We start from the raw sequence: 19340 nt of genomic DNA on the forward strand, positions 1-19340 counted from the left end.
ACATCTCTTACTTCCCTGGCCTTTGTGGTTTTTTTGTTTTTGTTTTAAATATACTGCTGCTAACTACTATTATCAAAAAATTCTCTATATAATAATGTCAGGTAATTCTGTTTCTGGGAGGGGGGGAAGAGAAGAGGGGAGAAACTGCTGTTGTCACTGAAGTTACTTGAAGGGCTGGGCTCCTTGAGTGGGTGTGGGCAGGAAGAATGGGATGTCCATGCAGACACCCTCGAGGGCTGTTCTCAGACTCTTCCTTTAGGCAGCTAGGCTCTGTCTTAGCAGGAAAGGTAAGTCTGATTTTTAGCCACCTCTTCCTTCATCTTCTTCCTCTAGAGACTTTTACATGCTAGAAATCCAGCAAATGCCCAATGACCAAGTGGATGGGATTATGTTTTCATCTGAACTCTAGACTTCCCCATTTTCCCAAGAAAAGCTGAGCTTTATGTAAAATCTCCCAATTTTAAAGTACTACCTCAAATTTCAAAGACAAGCTCTTCCTGATGGAGTCAAACAAAAACACCCAGATGGATGGTCTCTTGAACTACTTCGTGATTTCTCCTGAATGCAGGCACTGGCCGGGTACCCTTGCTAACAAACAGCAGCTGTGGGGATTGGAAAGCCATGACACCAGGAAGGGAAAAATGCTGCTGTGTTAGCGCGATAGTAGAAAGATAATGTCGAGTGCAGGAAATTATATGCTCCCCATAAATTATGTGTGGTCTTTTGGTAATAATCATCCATTAAATTAAAATTCTTCATATTCTGTAAAATTCCATTTGAATTATTTTCAGGCTGTGCCACTCTGACTGTAGTTTGAGTAATAGAGCAAAGATTTCATAACTTAAATGCATTAATGAGAACCCTGCTTATAATTGTTATTTGGAATTTCTTAAAAGTATATTTAATTAGGCCTTACTAAAGGCCTTACTTACTAAATATCTTACTTCCAGTCAGATCATATTATTTATTTTTTATAAAAACAAATTTATTTTTTTTTGGCCATACTAGAATTTAGACTGAGGGCCTCAAGCTTGTTAGCAAAGAGCTCTACCACTTGCACCACACTTTGTTTTTTGCTTTAGTTATTTTTTTAGATAGGGTCTCATGCTTTTGCCTGGGGCCGGCCTCAGCCTGCAATCTTCTCATCTCTGCTTCCCAAGTAGTGGGGATTACAGGCATAAGTCACTGTGCTGAACCCCATTCCTTTAGCCTTCTAGAAGTAAATATTTAGTAAAAATTCTTTTTAAAAGCAGTAGGACTTTGGTGGTTTGATGGAAAAGTTGTATGTATTCACTTTCTAGTGAACAAAGTGAGCCTGTGGCATCATTGCCAGAGAACCAGCAGGCACACCACATCCCACAACTTCTTTCATCTCAGTGCAGACTTCACTTTCTGAAGTCTAAACAATTAAGCTATTTCCAGTGGGCAGGCAGAGGTTCCCATGGAAACAGAAGTAAGTCCTCCACTTAGGCTTGGTGGGGGGAGGGAAGTCTATAAACCTTCCTGAAGGAAGTGACACTCATCAGTAAGAGTAGAAAATTTGATTAGACTTTAGTTAGAGACTAGGGCAAGGGTGAGGGAGATGCTCAGAATTCAAAAAGTGTAACAGGATCCCAGACTGGAATGAAATTCAAGTGGGGTGAAGGGTGCAGAGCATCAGTGTCTTTTAACTTCATGTACAGTAATTGTCACTTTCTGATCTTGAACGGATGTTCTTCTGCCTCCATCACCTCACAGGAGGCTCAGCACACAGGATATATTGACCTCGCCTGAGTCATAAGTCACATCCTAAGAGCTATCCTCAACCCCCCTACCCCACCCACCATCCAAGATAAAATTTGCCTTCTTCAGAGCAAATGTTTTCTCCTCTGTGAATCCACCCCTCTTTACCCTACTCCTACTCTCTCAGAATTAATTACTTCTTTCAGAGTTCCCCATCTACTGATCTTTGCCCGAATCAACTTAATTATGCATGATGCTAGTTGGCTGTTTGATTCCCCATTCCTCACTAAGTTTTGCAGCAAATAAAGACAGCCTAGAATTGTCTCTGTAAGCCTCACACTTCGGGTAGGCTTTAGACACAAAAAGGGGTTCAAAAATATTTTGAATGAATTAGGGACAGAAGATCACGAACATTCCCCTTCTCTAAGAACAGCATTTTATCCATTTATTTTTTGTGGTACTGGGGTTTGAACTCAGGGTCTACACTTCAAGTCACTTCCCCAACCCTTTTTCTGTGATGGGTTTTTTCATAGGGTCTCAAGAACTAGTTTCCCCGGGGGCTGGCTTCAAACCTTGATTTCCCAATCTCTGTCTCCTATGTAGCCACCTGGCGCCTGGTTCCTCAGAACAATTAAAAAAAAAAAATGTGACCACACCACATCTCTACCTAACCCTGAAGGCCACACTTGATCCTTAGGATTGTTAACTTCTAACCACACTGGCTACAATGTGCAGCCCTATCTGGACCTGTTCCCATTCACCACCGAAGCAGCGCCCTCCCTACACCTGGTCTAATTGGATTTGACTGCTTCTGGTGACCTGCCCATGGGGCTGGACTGATTCTTGCTACAAGGCTTCTATTTCAACTACTTGTGCCTGGAATGTCCTTTCCATGTTCTTTACCTGGCTTGGTTCCTGGATGACGTTCCTCTCCTTGAATCTACATCCTCATTTTTTTTTCCTGCGGTAGTGGGGTTTGAACTCATGGCCTACATCTTGAGCCCCTACACCAGCCCCTTTTTGTGAAGGGTCCGGGAACTATTTGCCTGGGCTGTTTTTCAACTGCGATCCTCCGGATCTCTGCCTCCTGAATAGCTAGGATTACACACGTGGTCCACCGCGCCGGGCTCCAAATCCTAAGAACTTTTTTTTTTTTTTTTTTTTTTGTGGTGCTGGGGTTTGAACTCAGGGTTTCGTGCTTGCTAAGTAGGCGCTCTACCACTTGAGCCACTCCACCAGCCCCCAAAGAACGCTTAAATAAAAGTACTAAGTTCCTGGTGCTCACCCATTTATGTGATTAAAACAACACTCAAGCGTAAACTACAGCTTTAAAGATGACACAAGATCCCGCGTACGCCTGTTTGGAACACCGTCCATATTTGCAATTTCCTCGGTCTCTGCACCGACCCACGTGCAGACGCTCTGTAAACGGCTTCCATCGAATCGCCCTCCTTTGCAGTCAAATGGTTCGTTTCTCGACCTCAATATTCACCATCCGAACCTGAGCAGCTTGCAAATTTGCCTTCCCCCCAGGGTGTGAGCTCCCGAGGGGACGCAAACAGGCGTCATTTGTCGCTCAGACCTATTCTGAGTTAAAAGCTCTCCCCGGTGGCTAGACCTTAAGAAGCAGTTCGCTTCCTTCCCAGGCAGGACCACTGGTCCTGCACCAATCAAGAACCGGCTTTGGGAAACAGGAGTAAAATCTCAGCCGGCCGTGAAAGTCACCCCAAGGAGATTTTCTAAATTCCCAGGCGGAACAACACCACCACGCAGCTAACACTCTCACAGGAAGTCCAATGGAGTGGGCGGGGCCGGGGAATTACGACACCGGAAGTCACGTGGCGCTGCGCGGCCGTAATCCGCCGGCTCGGCGCTCGATTCGTCAGCCTCGCAGGCCTCTGGCGGGCTCTGCTGACATCCACTCTTTCGGTGCTCGACTCCGCCGCGCTGCTGCCGCCGCCGAAGGAGGGGCAAAGCTCAAGATGGCGGACAAAACGCCAGGCGGGTCTCAGAAGGCCAGTTCAAAGGTAATTTCTTAGAGGCCTCCGTAAGTCAGTGGGACTGTCGCTGTCGTGTGGGGCCCGTAGCCGCTTTGGACCTACGAGAGGTGACTGGGGTGCGGGCCCGAGCTCTGGGCGCAGCGTTGGGCCTGGGCGCCGCCGCACCGTGGTGCGCAGGTGGGGAGGCCTCCTGTCGTCCCTCGGTTCTCTGTCTGGGTTGGGCTCGAGCCCGGCGTGCCCCGTGGGTGGTGGCGTGTGCAGGTCGCTCCCTCGGTGGCATTGGAGTGAAACGAGAATTCAGATTGGGATCAGGAGCCATGAGAACGCGCCCTTGGATCCAGGCTTTCTGCGCCCCGAGGCCGCGGGATAGCGCCCGGCAGAGGCGGGAATCGCTTCCCAGGGCCTCGATGTCTCTTTTTTTCCTTCCGTTCTTGGGAATCGCGTTGCCTCCCGGCTTCCCTTCAGTTCCCTTCGGACCCTCTAGGGATAAACAGCCTTTGGGGTGGCAGGGACCGAAGGTGGAAGGACGCGGGGCGGGAAGTGCAGAGGCGGGAGCAGCGCAGCTTTGCAGGGCTGCGTGGCCAAGGTTAATGCTCCGCCCTGCACGTGGCCCCCCCCGTTTAGAGGAAGTGGCCGAGGAGCTCGGCTTTTGAGGGGGTCTCTATCTCTGCGTGCCGTGTTTCCCCCCGGAAGGAAAACTTGCGTGGACTGGGAAGCTGTTACCTGATGGGGGATATGGCATTTGCGTTTACAAGAGAGCCAAGTGCGGGTCTTGTGAAATCACTGAGCTAACACAGCTTAGCATTGGGAGGGCCGTTTAATCTTTGTGTGTGTGTGTGTGCTATTATTTTTGCTTGGAGGTTAAAAGTAATAAGTATTGTTGTGCAATAGTTAAGCTTTTAGATGCTGATAGAAGAAGTAGTGTAACACATATAGAGCCCAAAGACCTAGGTGTGATTTTTAAGTCAGTTGTTAGGAAGTTAGGGTTCCTGTGGAGAGAGACTTGCATAACCCAGCTCGTACTTGCCCTCTCAGTTTCTAACAAAGCTGAATATACCATTTGGTGAATGTATTCACCAGATAACTTAGTTTGTAAATAGTGATGACCGTATTCATTTATTGACTTTAGTTAGGTGAAACGGTGGCAGGGGGCCGGTTGTGAGTGCTTTCACATCAAATCACCATTTTCCTCTCTCCCCGGTAGGTTTCCCCTCTTCCTCTTCAACACACTCATGACAAAAACAGCTCCACATCTGGTTAGGAAGCTATGAAGCTGGTTACATCCATAATCACTCACAAATTTTGTTTCTTTTCACAGTATTAAGTATCCCTTATTTGAGGCCTTGGATACATTGAAAACGTTTCAATGTATATATTCCGGCTTCCTTCTAAAATAATACTTCTCATAGTTGTCAATGTGTGGCGCTTCCTTAAGTAAAATTATTGGTTTTCCAGGAATAAATATTTTCAGTTTAAATCGCTTTAGATATCATCTATTAATGCTGTTGGCAGGTTTCTTACTGCTGTCTGTAAAAAGATCAGAATATTTATTTTTATTTTTGATTTTTGTCGGTACTGGGGTTTGAACTCGGCCTCACACATGCCAAGCAGGTGCTCTACCTCTTGAGCACTCCACCAGCCCCAGAATATTTAGATTCAGACAGTATTGACATGATTTCTTTGTTAATGGGGGAGTTCCATAATGTAGTGGGAAGGTTATGGATTTGAACTCAAATCCTGACTTGGGATAGTTATGTTTATGATAATATTAAGGCAGATTACTTAAGCTCTGGAGCCTCATTGTTCTCCCCTGTTTACAGGGTTGATAAGAATTAAGTGACCTAGTGTCTGTAAAATTACAATAAATCTTAGTCCTCTTCCCTTCTCTTTTTTGTTTGTGTAGGAAGTAAAAAGTCCTTGCTTTTCAAAATAACAGGATGAATTTTAATCCTGAGATTTGGGTTTTTAAGTCACCAGCTATCATAATGATTGTCCAGATTATTGCTTTTTATTTCTGTCATGAACCCAGAATTTAAAAGAGTATGAGATCATTTTGGGTAGAATTACAGCATTTGGAATTTGGCCTCTGTGGCTTGATTTCCCTCTTGTGGAAAGAGCAGATAGATGGTATAGTCTACAATGCAGATAGTGGATGGATACTTCTATTTCATACTCAGTGTTTGGTAGTTGAGTTTCCATTGATATGGGTACAGATACTTATTAATTATGATTCTAGACATTAAGGAGCATGTTAACTTAAAAATGTACAATTATAGGATTTTTGCCATTAACAGTGGCCAAAAAATTAACATCTCTTAATTTAAAAATAAGGAAATTAAATTAGTAACTTCTAGAGCTCCTTTTAACTTTAAAATTACTTGTATTTATTTTTTCTTTTAGTTGCACTAGGATTTGAACTCAGAACCTCATGCTTACTAGCAGATGTTCTTACCACTTAAGCCACTATGCCAGCCTTTCTGTGTGTGTGTGTGTGTGTGTGTGTGTGTGTGTGTGTGTGTGTATGTATGTATGTATGTATGTATGTATGTATGTATATGTATGTATGTGTGAGTGAGTGAGTGAGTGAGTGAGAGAGATAGGGTTTTTCGAGGTAGGGTCTCACAAACTGTTTGCCTGGGGCTGGTTTCAAACCGTGATCCTCCTGAGTTCTGCCTCCAGTAGCTAGGATTACAGGTCTGAGATACTGGTGTCTGGGTTTAAAGTAATTTTTGAAAAAATTACTTTCCTTTTTATGCATGTATAGTCAAATGATGCACCTGGGTGTGTAGTTGTCACTAATGCCCTTTTGTTTTCTGTGTAATTTTACCAAACTTTTCATTTTAAAGCCTGGAGTATGTAGACATTCAGTAAATGTTTTAGAAATTACCAGAAATTTCCTATGCATTCATTTCTGTTAATCATTGGACCCAAATATTGCTTGGGTGGGGGAGGGGTTTTGGTGCCATAGTATAGCTTTGATTTTTGAGACAGAACCTATAATTATTAGCTAAAAAAATTGGTTAACATTTTTTAGAATGTAATTTGTAAAAACTTAATTCTTTTGACTTTAAGAACTGGTTGCATGTTCAGAGCAATGAGATCAGAAGAGAATGTGATATTTTCTTTTTTCTGTTATTTTCTTGTGTCTTTATCTCTCTGCTGGAAGATAATATAATAGAATTGTGTGTTCTGTTATTTCTTTCTGTGATACTGCTTATTTTTTCCGTACCTTTAGAATTTGGGTTAGAGAGGTGAGTAGATAAAGTAGGAAATACTTCTGGTTACCTTGGATATCCAGCATGAATTGATTTGGGAACTGTTTTGATTTACTGCCTTTGCTGATTAGAAACAAAAAAACACTTAAAAATAATTAAAATGAGGATCTGATCAAGTATTTATTACTTCTGCTGTTCATTTTTTGTGATACCTGACAATTTAAATGAGATTCCTAACAAGGACGGTGTGGTGGCTCAAGTCTTAATTCTAACTACTCAGAAGGTGGAGATTGGGAAGATCTCTGTTTAAGGCCAGCCTAGGCAAAAAGTACATGAGACCCCCATTTCAACCAATAAAAGCTGGGCTCAGTGACCTGCACCTGTCATCCCAGCTACATGGGAAACAAATAGGAGGATTGAGGTCCAGGCTTGTCAAGGCATTCAGTGAGACCCTATCTCAAAAGTAGCCGTGCAAAAAAGGGCTGGTTGTGTGGTACTGCACTTGCCTAGAAAACGCTAGGCCCTTAGTTCAGCACCCAATACCGCCAAAAAGAAAGAGAAGAAAGAAAAAAACCAAAAAATTCAAAACGAAACACAAAGAATTCCCATTTTACTAGACTGGATTGTTCTCTAAAAGCCCAGCTTTTATTTTCTTTTGGTTTTTATTTCTGAAGCTTTGTGTTCCTTGGAAGGTGGACCTAAGAAAGAAAGTCATTTGCTTTAGTGGCAAATGAACCAAGAGATCATTTGGTGCACAAGTTGAAGCCTCTTGCCTCTACCTCTTTACAAAGAGCATCATTTTTGAAATAAAACTTGCTACAGGATTTGCTTCTTCTGCTGTTTTAAGGAATTTCAACATTTTTATTGCACATCAGCCGGGTATTGGATATTTTGCTGAAATAGCTTTTTTTTCCCCCTTGTGTATTGATCCCAGGGCTTTGCACATGCACAGTGTGCACCCCCAGCCCTGAAATAGTTTTTCTGAAAGCCAGATACATTTGCCAATAACAGTGTCTATTCCTTGAGAAGTTAACAATTTGTTAACTTCTTCCTCAGTTTAGATGCAAGAAATTCAAAGTGTACTTAAAACTTCATAAAGTATTGATAATGTTTTGGATGTTGTTGAAAAAAATATTAGACTTTAATATAATTATATTGTACACAGTGCATGTTTTAATGCTCTTGGAAAAATTTTTTTTAAAGAGGTGGAAACCTTGGTTTGTCTTGTTTGTACTAGGCTCTATAAGCTGTCCTTGCTAATTTATGGACAGGATATTGTGTTGACAGTATGGAGTGTCTTTTTGTTTGGTAGATAGTTGTTTGAACAGGTTAAGCAGCAGTTACATTGAGGCTCTGTCACTTGTCAGATCTCGTGTTTGATGTTGAGGTAGAAAATGTTAAATTAGACTGTACCCACTCTGGAGGAGCATGCTATTTAGTAGAAGACAGTGAACAGATAGAGGTATCTTTAGGAAGTGGTGACATCTGTTGGGAGTTGTGGTTGGGGAAGAGAGAGGCTTCAAAAGCTTAGTGGAATTTGACTGAGTCTTTTGAGCAGTGAGCAGTGTTTTGGAGGGAATAAATAGGGGAATAAAAGAGATGAATGAGGTGAAGAAAACAAGTTGCTAAAGATGTGTTGATAACTGGTCTGGTTTAGTTAGTGCATAGCGCACTTGCATGGAGAATCAAAGGAGCTGAGACTGGAAAGACAAGGTTTGGGCTAAGTTGTGGAGTGCTCTGAATGCTAGGGAATAAAATTAGCTATGAGAAATTTGAGTCCTGTAGGAGAGCTAATCCAGGATATAGGTTGGGAAAGACTTGAGGGTTATGAGGACCAGTGCTGAAGTTACTGCGGTGTGAGTGCTGGCCCCTACTGAGATTGCTTCAAAAATCTCACCTCAGGTCCTCTCGGGAAGCTTTTCCTAACAACTTTCCTTTCCCCACCCAGTTAAGATTTGTCTTCCTTTCTGTTCCTGTGACTTAACCACATTGTTTTTACCTGTCACTTTTTATTAGCTTCTAAGGCCAGGAGCTATATTTTACTTTGTATCTCTAATATAAGCACAGCATCAATCTAGTAAGAGGTGCCCAATAATAATAAAGGGAAGATCTGGACCACAGTGATGTGTTTAGAAGGACAAGAAAGGTCCCCATGGGCGATCTCTGTTAGATGATCAGGATTTGGCTCAGCTGACTGAGGAATAAGGAAGGAGTCTGATACAGTGCTGCTGCTGGCTAATACTGAGCAGATTGCTAAGTAACAACTGCTGTAAGTGCTTTGCCTGTATTTGTCCTTCACAGCAGTCAGGAGGCAGGCGTTCTTCAGCTTCATACATGAAGAAACTGGGCCCAGAATAGCTGAGAAGTGCTAATACCAAGAAGTTTGATCCAGAACCTGTGCTCTTAACATTTTGCTACTTCGAGATTATGAGTGTTGAGAGTTATGTCCCAGAGTCAGGATGAGAAAAGATACTTTGGGAAGAACTTTCGATATGTGAGGCTTCAGGAGCTCGTGGACATGCAGGTGATGTCCTGGAGACAGTTTGAGATCTACTGAAACCTAGGAGATGGCCAAGATTGAAGGTCAAGAATTAGAGATGGCAGTGTGGGAAAGGCGTTGGTGTGCTTCCTATGGGCGAGATGGTTAACTTGTGGAGCTGAAAGCTCATGTTAGAGGGTGAGAGGAGACCAAGGATGTTTAGGAGGCAGGGAAAGGAGAGCTGACATGCAGAGTCATGGTGGTGGAGGAGGATGTTTCTGTGCTAATTTGAAAATTTAAGTTTGGCTGCTTTCATCTAAAGTAAGGTAAAAGCAGTGAGAAAAACATGGCTCTTCTTCTCAGCCAGCATGGTACAGACCATCAAGTATGTGTGGTTGGCTTTACCTTTACTCCCAGTAGACATCAGGACGACGCCTTTCCTTTTGCATTTTCTTGCTATCTTTTCCCACATCTGTACTACTTGCTTTTCTCTGCTCTAAAATATATTTCTTTTGTGTCTGTTTTTCTTCCTGAAGCGTCCCTTACCTCCTCTTTTATTTCTTCCTTTTTTGTCTTCTTTTGGTAAGGAAGTACACTGTACACTTCAGAAGATATTTAAGCATCATTAGTTTGTGTTTTTTGGTTAACAGAAATAAATACAACTGGAGACATTGTATAGTTCAGTTCCAGGTTAAGGAGAGAGAGAGAGAGGCTGAGCTTCTGTAGTGTTTTTTACTGTTTGCCTCTGCCAGAGCTTTCTAAGTTGGCCCTTATTTTAAAAATCTTATTAATTATATTTGCGTCACTCTAGCAATCCCAAGTTCCATTTTGAGTGCTGTGTATCAGTCTGTGGTACGTGATTGGTTTGAAGTAAATATGGCCAGTGACATTTTAGGTTAATTGAAATCAGCCTATTCATTTTCATAAGCCATGCTGTTACCACTGTTTGCAAATTCATCAAATTATGTTACTTGGGAAGTAGATGGCAGTGGTACTTTTGAACTGGTCACTTGTAATGTGTCGGTTTGCTGAATGGTTATGCAAGTGATGTCATGATGATTAGATTAGAGCTTCATCTCTTAAATGACTTGGAGTCAGGAAAGAGTTAACTAATCAGTTAGGGTATTGTTGACATGGTCTTTTTACTGAGTTTTCTTATCCAGGAATATTGAATGGCTTGAATAACTGAATCTTTCCATAAAATTTTGTGTTTTCTTCACAGTTATTCTATATATTTTATTGGTGCCTGGGTGTTTTCTATTTTTTGTTGCTGTTATGATTAGGATTTTTTTCTCCCTAACAGGTTAATACTGGTGTAGTGGAAGATGGTTCATTTTATTTTTCTTTACTCCATTCAGCCTGTTGATTGAATGTGTCTTTTGTATAAGTAGGTATTTATTACTTTGGATTTTCTAAATTCTACTGCCTGCAAGTGGGTACATTTCAAAGAGTGTTTCGCAGAATTAAGTTAAATGTAAACAGTTTTCTTCTGTAACATCTTGACTCTTAACAGCGGTTAGCTGGGAGAAGAAAATGAATGTAGGAACACAATAAAGGTTGTCAGAAAACGATGGAGAGGAAGACTCAGGATGGGCAGTATCTCAGTGCTTGGATGTCTTGAGCTAGTTTTTGCTTAAAACTCAGTAGAGGGGAGTCGGGAGTGAATTGAGTTGGTGTGAAAATATGTCCAGTTGTTTTTAGTCTGTATTGACCCGTATTGATCTTATATTTGCTCTTTCCTGTGACATACAATTTTAATTTTTCTCTAAGTTAATGTTGTTCATTTTATTAGAAATTTAGAATGCAGAGCTAAGGTCAGGTAAGATATTTATGATCTCAAGATTCTTAGTTTCACTTTTAACACTTAAATATTAATAAAATCCCACTACTCATTATTTTCAGTAATAAAAACACATCAGTGACAAAGTTTAAATTCCGAGTCTCCAAGTACAAATTTCCGAAAGATTTTATGTACTTAGTAGCCTTGCAGCCTGGCTTCTTTGTCCTTAGATGTATAATAGGAAAAACAAGTAATTACATGCCTTGTGTAATCTGAAATGTAAATCAATTAAGAGAAAATAATGTGAAATTCTCACAGTTGACATTGTTGGAAAGTGCCATTGTTTGAAGAGAGATTTCTTCTTGGGCTGGCAGTTAGCCTGTGGCATGCTGAATTAGAAGCAGCACTCTTAAAACAAGTTGAAGGTGGTGGCCTTTTGGAGATTTGATAATATTTCCCTTCTCTTGAACTGTTTCTGAGTAGAGTTTTACTTAGCAGGGTTTATATTGAGTTTTCTTGCTGTTAGACTCTGCTTCTTTATGTGGCTTTGAGTGGTTGGAAAAGGAAGAGAGGTCTCTTTGCATTCTACCAAGAAGTTGCAGGTTGGGCAATGTGGCAGTGGTTTATTTTATGACTTGGGATGAGGGTTGGAGGCATGGCTCCAGTGGTAGAGAAATGAATGACTTAGAAAGAGTTTTTGCACAAATACTGTCGTAAGGAGTGGCTATGTTTCCACTCTGTACTATAAAAAGATAACTACGTCTCTAGATTTATTTCATTAGACTTAGCGCAAAACTCTGGAAATATGCATTCTGAGTTTTAAATAATGACTTGTACATGTTTATCTTGGATCACAGTCTTTTCTGAAATCAGAAGTTGTTTTTGTTCAGTTTTATTAGCTGAAAAGAAATCGCTAAAAGTTAGGGGAACATTAACCCATATAACATGAGAAACACTGTTAGTATAACAATATCTGATCCTTTAAATAGTGACTTTTATTTTTAATGCTTGCAGACCAGATCATCAGATGTTCATTCATCTGGATCTTCAGATGCACATGTAAGTATAAAAGATAATCTTTGTCTTATTTCTTTAGAAAATAAAATTTAATTTATACATATGTCTGGTTTTATAACGGTAAGTAAATATGATTCTATTGTATGTACATTTTTTTCCTTTTACCCTTCCTTTTTTGTGTTCTACTTGTATGTTCTTTCAAACCACGTTAGAAACCTAATAGGGCTATTTCCTTATTTTTTATTGTATCTATAAAATTTTATACACTTACAAATGTGTGTACGTATACATTAACTATGGAATTGTATTATACACACTCTATTTCCTCACTGCACATTACACCTGTTGAAATCCCTGGAAGTAATCTGTTCTTCATAATGATGTTGTCATGTTCCACAGTGGAGATACAGTTATTTGTTAAGCTGCTGCTCTGTTGGTGGGCATTTGCTTTTTGTTTAAAGCTTTCTGACATTTTGAATATTGCAATAAATATTTGTTTACAAATAGCAGTGTTCACAGTGTGATCTTGCAGACCCCTACTAGAGGTGGTTGAGACTCTTTCATAAAACTATTCTGTAGAAATACTAAGTCACTGGCTTTCTCACTGTTAACATTTTCACTGATGGTGCAAAAACAATAGATAGGTAAACCATTGGTGCTTTACTGTGGGTCAAGGAAGCGATCTGAAGAGGTACTCGTAGTCATTGGATTCTTCCTCACTAGGCTCAGTAAAAGCAGGCTAGTTTCACTTAGGAATGTTTTTAGTGGAGCAGTAAAAGCTATTAATATTACTAAGACTTGACTCATGTCTGTGTAATGAACAAGAAGCACATATAAGTCACCTCTGCTTACCTAAGTGTAATGCTTGTCTAGAGGGAAAACCTTGTGTGATTGTTTGAAGTGAAAAATGAATTAGCTGCTTTTTTCCTGACACACAAACTCTGGTTAACTAGGCTTGGGTATTTAGCAGACATTTTCTTGGAAGAACCTGTGGCTTTAAGAATAACTGTTAACCAATGTACCTTTTGAGCTTTTGAGTACAAGTTGGAATTACTGAAAATTTGCCCTGTTCTTAATGACTTTGATGAAGTCTCTGGTGATAATTAAAAGAATGTGTTTTTGGATAGTCTGCAATGAAATTTGTCAATATTTAGGCACTTGGATTATTTCTAGTTTTCAATACTGTATATGTGGTTTTTAAAAGTTTTCTTTAAACCTTTCCTGAAGATGGACGCATCGGGACCCTCAGATAGTGACATGCCAAGTCGGACACGGCCTAAGAGCCCCAGAAAACATAACTACAGGAATGAAAGTGCCCGTGAAAGCCTTTGTGATTCTCCTCATCAGAATCTCTCAAGAGTGAGTATGGGTAAAAATAAGTAAGAACAGGTAATGATTTTAATCTGTCCTTGAGTGGATGTGGTTGTGGAATATCTTGGTTTTGTACTTGATTCATTTTGTACTGTTTGAGAATATTATTATTGATGCTAAGTTCAAGTTCATGTAAGGAAACGTTTTTTAGGTCATATGAGATGCTTCATTTACAGTGTTAGCTTTTGCTTGAAAAATAAAGAGGTGTTTGAATGTGAAGTGTTTATTGTCATATTTATCTTCTTATTTATTGAATCAAGTGCTAAATACCAGTCACTGGAAACACACAGGTCATTCAGACATAGTCCTTGCTCTGAGTGTGTGGTCAGACAGGAGCAGGTGCTGTTTGCTGTGGTGAGTGTGGTGCATGGAGCAGTGAGGAACAGAGGGAGGTCCTTTATTGCTGGATCTGCAGGATGCCCTTGGGCTCTCTCAGGGCTTTTTTTTTTTTTTTTTTTTTCTTGTGATTAAATTTTGGAAATGAAGAATGTAATCATCAGCCAGTGTTAACCACTGATAACACAATTTTTTTGCTTAATATTTCTATGCAAAGATTTATTTTTACTTATCTGAGATCAATTTTTATAGGAACACATCTTAAAATATCTTGTTTTCAGCTCTAATTTTTTTTTTCATTTCAGCAAAAACCATAAACAAATTTTTTAATGGACTGTATTACTTCTTTGAGTAAACACTCCCTATTTTCCTTAGCCATTTCTTCCCTGAGTACCTAAATCAAGCTGTTGGGATATAAATAAAATTTAAGCACACAAACATTGTTTTGTAAAACTATGTTTTTCATTGAGTTTATGTATAATTTTACCATTCATTTAAACTTCTGAAACTGACTTAGAATACTGAGTGATGGTAAAACATTTTGAGGGGAAAAAGATACTTTGATCTGTTCCTGAAATCCAGTATTGACTTTTGGGCTATAAACTGCCTTATTTTTCTCAGGGATTTTAAGTTAACTTTTAAATAGTTGGCATTAATGTTACTCTTTTATTCCACATCTTCCAAGGGCAAGACTAATAGCCAGGGAATTGATAAAGTGTAGTTTGGCAATTTGTTAACTCTTCTCATTTTAGTAGGAGAGGGAGAAATCTTCATAATTCAGTATTTTGGGTTGTGCTCTCCTCTCCCTTAAGTTTGAGTCATTGAGGGACTTAAGGAACAGCTAAAAGGTCTATAGCCGTTGAGACCATCTTTCAGAAGGAAGTTGCTCTTCTAAGTACATAATAAGGGAGTCACTAAAACACCATTTTCTTACATAGGCTGGTGTCCCTTATCTGAAGCGCTTGAGATCACAAGTGTTAGATTTGGGATTTTTTCACATTGTTTGATTTTGGAATGTGTCTATACGCATGAGGTATCTCGAGCTTGGGACTCAAGACTAAACCTGAAGTTCTTATGCACAGAGCCCAAAGGTGATTCTCTCAGTGTTTTTAGTGCTCTTGAATTTTGACCACAACCTGTTCCATGAGGTCAGGTGTGCAGTCACCCACTTGAGGCACCATGCTGGTGCTTAAGAGATTTTCAGAGCTTGGATTTTCAGATTAGGAATGCTTAATTAATGGAATTTTACTTGCACTGAAACCTAAAATACTGTAGGTGATACATTCCCACCAAAGAAAATGAAATGATTGTGTTCACTATGTCAGTGTTGCTGATGAAGAATGAGGTGACATGCTAAATTCCTAAAGGACATGATGTGATCTATTGTACTTGAGATGGGGGTTACAGATGGCAGATCTCTGGACTGTGAAAGTGTATGCCTTTGTCTCCATACTGGAGCATCTCTCTCTCTCTCTCTCTCTCTCTCTCTCTCTCTCTCAAGTCTTTGCTACTTTTGCCTAGAAATGTCTGTATTTCCCCTCCTCATAAGCTTTTACTTTTGTTCTAAGGCTGTGTGTTTTTTTTCTCTGTTCTTTTTACGGCTTTTACCTGTTACTGACCTTGAGCTAGCAAATAAAACATTTTTTTCATGAATCAGAATACAAGACCAAGGCAGGTACCTGATACTTAAAGAAAACCCAATTTTTCTTTCTAGTCAAAATTTTAAAAGCAATAACTTGTTCCAAAAACTTTGTTATCAGTTAAGGTGTATTAAATTTATAGATCGCATTAAGCACACATAGGTAAAAACTAACTTTTTATTTCTTTTCATAGCCTCTTCTAGAAAACAAACTTAAAGCATTCAGTATTGGAAAAATGAGCACAGCTAAGCGAACTTTAAGTAAGAAGGAACAAGAGGAATTAAAGAAAAAGGTAATGTTGAAGATGTGTTTTGAGTTAGTGTTGGAAGTGAGTGTGTCTAAGGGGGCTGTGCGTATGGGCAGTAGAGAAATGTTTCTCAAAGATTTTTGATTACCAAGATGTACTCACCTCTACCCCAAATCAAATCTGTAGCCATGAGGTATGTTCAGAGGAGTCCAGCTTCACACCCTGTTGGCGCTCACCTGTTTTCTCTCTGTGGCATAATAAATTGGTTATTTTCTGGTCTGTTCTTTGTGTGTGTGTGTGTGTGTGTGTGTGTGTAATAAATTGGTTATTTTCTGGTCTGTTCTTTGTGTGTGTGTGTGTGTGTGTGTGTGTGTGTGTGTGTTATTGTGCCTACTTTCCTTGGATGAATGATAGCCTGCTATATAGTAAGTGCTTTTCTCCATGCTGGTTTTTAACTTAACATTGTATCTTTAGAGATTACTTCTAGTGTAGAAATACTCTTTTTTAATAGATGTGTAGATAGGAAGTAGTTTATTCATCTAAAATTCTGTGGAGGGCTTTTGCATTTTGGTTTTTTACCTTTACAGATAATGTTATGGATAGTTTTATACATACAGTCTTTTGTTGTTTGTTTTTTTTACAGTTTGTCTTTGGGATGTAGTCCTAGAAATGAGATTGCTAAGTTGAAGGGTAACCGTCTAAATGTAGTTCAGCTGTATTTGTCATTTGTCAAACAGTTCTCTGTGGGGGCAGGGACACCCTCTTGCAAGTAGAGGGTGAAGTTTTGCCAGTCTACTAGGTGAAAAGTACTATTTCACTGTAGTTTTAAGTCTGTATTTGTCTTGCTTGCAAAGTTGAACAGTTTTTCTTGTGCTTGTTTCTATAAACTATTTTCCCATATCCATCCTTTTTTTTCTAGAAGTTACACTGACTATAATACAGGGTGCAGAGGGTTTTTTTTTTTTTTCTTTCTTTCTTTTTCTTTTTCTTTTTCTTGATTTCTTTTTATTTTCCTCCTGGTTTTTTACCCCATAAAAAAAACTATTGATATGTGATCACATCTACCAGTGTTTCCCTATGTTTTTTTAGTCAAGTTTTTCCCCCTCTGAGCTTCTAATGGAATTTCCCTATACTTTTAGAACTTGCATGTTTTCATTTTTAAGAAACTCATTTCTGATTATTTGGAGCTTTTCCTGATACAGGATGTGAAGAATTGATTTCATTTTGGGGAGGGGGACTAGCAGAGTGAATGGCTCAAGTGGTAAAGCAACTACTTAGCAAACGTGAGGCTCTGAGTTAAAACACCAGTATCACCAAAAAATAAAAGGGCTTCATTTTTATCTTTTTATCAAATAGTAATCCTGTCATCCTGACATCATTCATTATCAAATAGTCCACGTATTTATCATTTATTTGAAATATCCCTTTTATTGAATACTAACTCTCCACATGCTGTTGGATTTATTTCTTTATCCTTTTATCTATTCCATTGGTCTCATTCGTACATATTTTGGGGATATTTAAATGATCTACAAGCAAGATGTCAAGGTTCTTGTGACTTTTTTCTTTAATGCTATGTGTCAGGAATAAATATTGCTGCTTTAACTTCTGATACTCATGCTAGTGGTTTGAAGAGGAAATAAAGTTTAAGTCCTGCCTGGGAAACTTCTTAAACATACTACTTTTTCATACACTTAGTTGTCTTATTTAGTCTGGCCCTTGAATTGACTGTAAACAAATGAGTGGTTATCCTATACATAATGAATTCATTTATGCTTCTGAAAAATTGCCAGTAAAGGAGAAAAACCATTTAGCTTCAATGTCCTAACAAGAATTACATTACATATTAGAGCTATTTAACTTGGGGAGAGAGAGGTTTCTTCCACATCATTATTTTTGTGTGTGGTACTGGGGATCGAACCCAGGGCCTTGCACACTTAGGCTAGCACTTTACCATTTGAGCCACACTTCCGTCCATCTTTTTGTTTTGCGTCTGCCTCTAGAGTAGCTGGGGTTACAGGTGTTCACCACCTTGCCCCTCTTTGTCCGCATTACGTCTGGATGGATTTAACTCTTACGTTATTACTATTTTATTATGTATATAGGAGGATGAAAAGGCAGCTGCAGAGATTTATGAGGAATTTCTTGCTGCTTTTGAAGGAAGCGATGGTAATAAGGTGAAAACGTTTGTGCGAGGAGGGGTTGTTAATGCTGCTAAAGGTAAGTGTAATGTGATAGTCTTCGAGAAATTCTAAGTCTTGGTTGGATGACTATAGGTAGATGATTATGGAAGAAGTTTGACTTTGAATTTCACATTTCCTGTTCTGTCAGCACCCTCTAGTGGTTATATTAATTAGCAAATAAATGACTGAATGTGGATTAGTGAGATACTCAAGCCAGATAATTAAAAAAAAGTACCTTCCAAGTTTTAACACAGCAGAATACTCTGCAAAAGTTTTAATATATTGCAGTTATCCTACAAAGTGATTAAGCTAGTATTTTTGAGGGTAAGGTGATAATATTTGATATTTTAATATGAAAGCATGTTAGTTTTTGAGTCAATGTGAAATTGATTTTGCAACTTAGTATTTTAAATTTCAGAAGAACATGAAACAGATGAAAAAAGAGGTAAAATCTATAAGCCATCTTCAAGATTTGCAGATCAAAAAAATCCTCCAAATCAGTCATCCAATGAAAGACCACCCTCTCTGCTTGTGATAGAAACAAAAAAACCTGTAAGTCATTCTTCAGTAATTGATCTTTGAAGTTCAAAGATGGCACTGTCACCAATATTTTTAGTACTTGCACTGTGGGCAGGAGTTTGGTTTTTGTGGTTTTTTTTGGGAGTGAATGTTTAGTGTTGATGCTTCCTAACCCATGAATTTGTGTAGTGGAGAGATAATAAATTAGAGTAGGGTGTACAGGCCATGTTCCGGCTCTTAAGTACTTTTGCCTGAGGCTGTGCTGGGACTGAGATCCTCCCATCCTCCCTTTGAGTGTCAGTTGTTGCTCTTATTTCCTGAGCAGTTGGAGTCCCATCCAGAAAACCATCACCTTTGCCTATGTCTTCCTGTCATTTCCTGTGCTTTCCTCTGGTAGTTTCAAAGTTTCAGGTCTTACAGTAAGATCTTTGATCCATTATGAATTGATTATTGTGCAGGGTAAGAAATAGGGATCTAGTATCTATCTTGTACATATGGGTGTCTATGTACATGTACATATAGTACATAGTTAATTTTTTAAGTAGGGTCTTGCTTGTATGCCCTGCTGGCCTGGACCACCATTTTCCTATTTATACTTCCTGCATAGCTGGGATGACAGGTGCCTGCCCCCATGGCCCAGCTTTTTATTGGTTGAGATGGGGTTTTGCTTACTCTTTTGCCCAGGTCAAACTTCAGTCATCCACATCTCCACCTCCTGAGGAGCTAGGATTACAGGCATGAGGCAACATCATTTCTTGAAGAGGCTGTCTTGTCTCCAACATGTGTTTTTGGCTCCTTTGTCAAAAATCTGATGGTTGTAGCTATGGATCT

At 39.5% G+C, this 19340-nt stretch overlaps 1 protein-coding gene across 2 annotated transcripts in view; it reads left to right on the top strand.

The window, feature by feature from the left end:
* The first annotated feature begins 3605 nt into the window (after positions 1-3605).
* U2surp (U2 snRNP associated SURP domain containing) overlaps positions 3606-19340 on the top strand; it is a 46187-nt gene continuing 30452 nt past the window's right edge. For both annotated transcript variants that reach the window (XM_074059517.1, XM_074059518.1), the window contains exons 1-6: positions 3606-3749; positions 12211-12255; positions 13441-13572; positions 15754-15852; positions 17913-18027; positions 18409-18542. In XM_074059517.1, coding sequence (XP_073915618.1) covers positions 3705-3749; positions 12211-12255; positions 13441-13572; positions 15754-15852; positions 17913-18027; positions 18409-18542 — 570 coding nt within the window. In that variant the 5' untranslated portion in view covers positions 3606-3704. The remainder of the gene's footprint in view (positions 3750-12210; positions 12256-13440; positions 13573-15753; positions 15853-17912; positions 18028-18408; positions 18543-19340) is intronic.

Source organism: Castor canadensis, chromosome 17 (assembly GCF_047511655.1).
Source record: "Castor canadensis chromosome 17, mCasCan1.hap1v2, whole genome shotgun sequence".
Taxonomy (NCBI): Eukaryota; Metazoa; Chordata; class Mammalia; order Rodentia; family Castoridae; genus Castor; species Castor canadensis.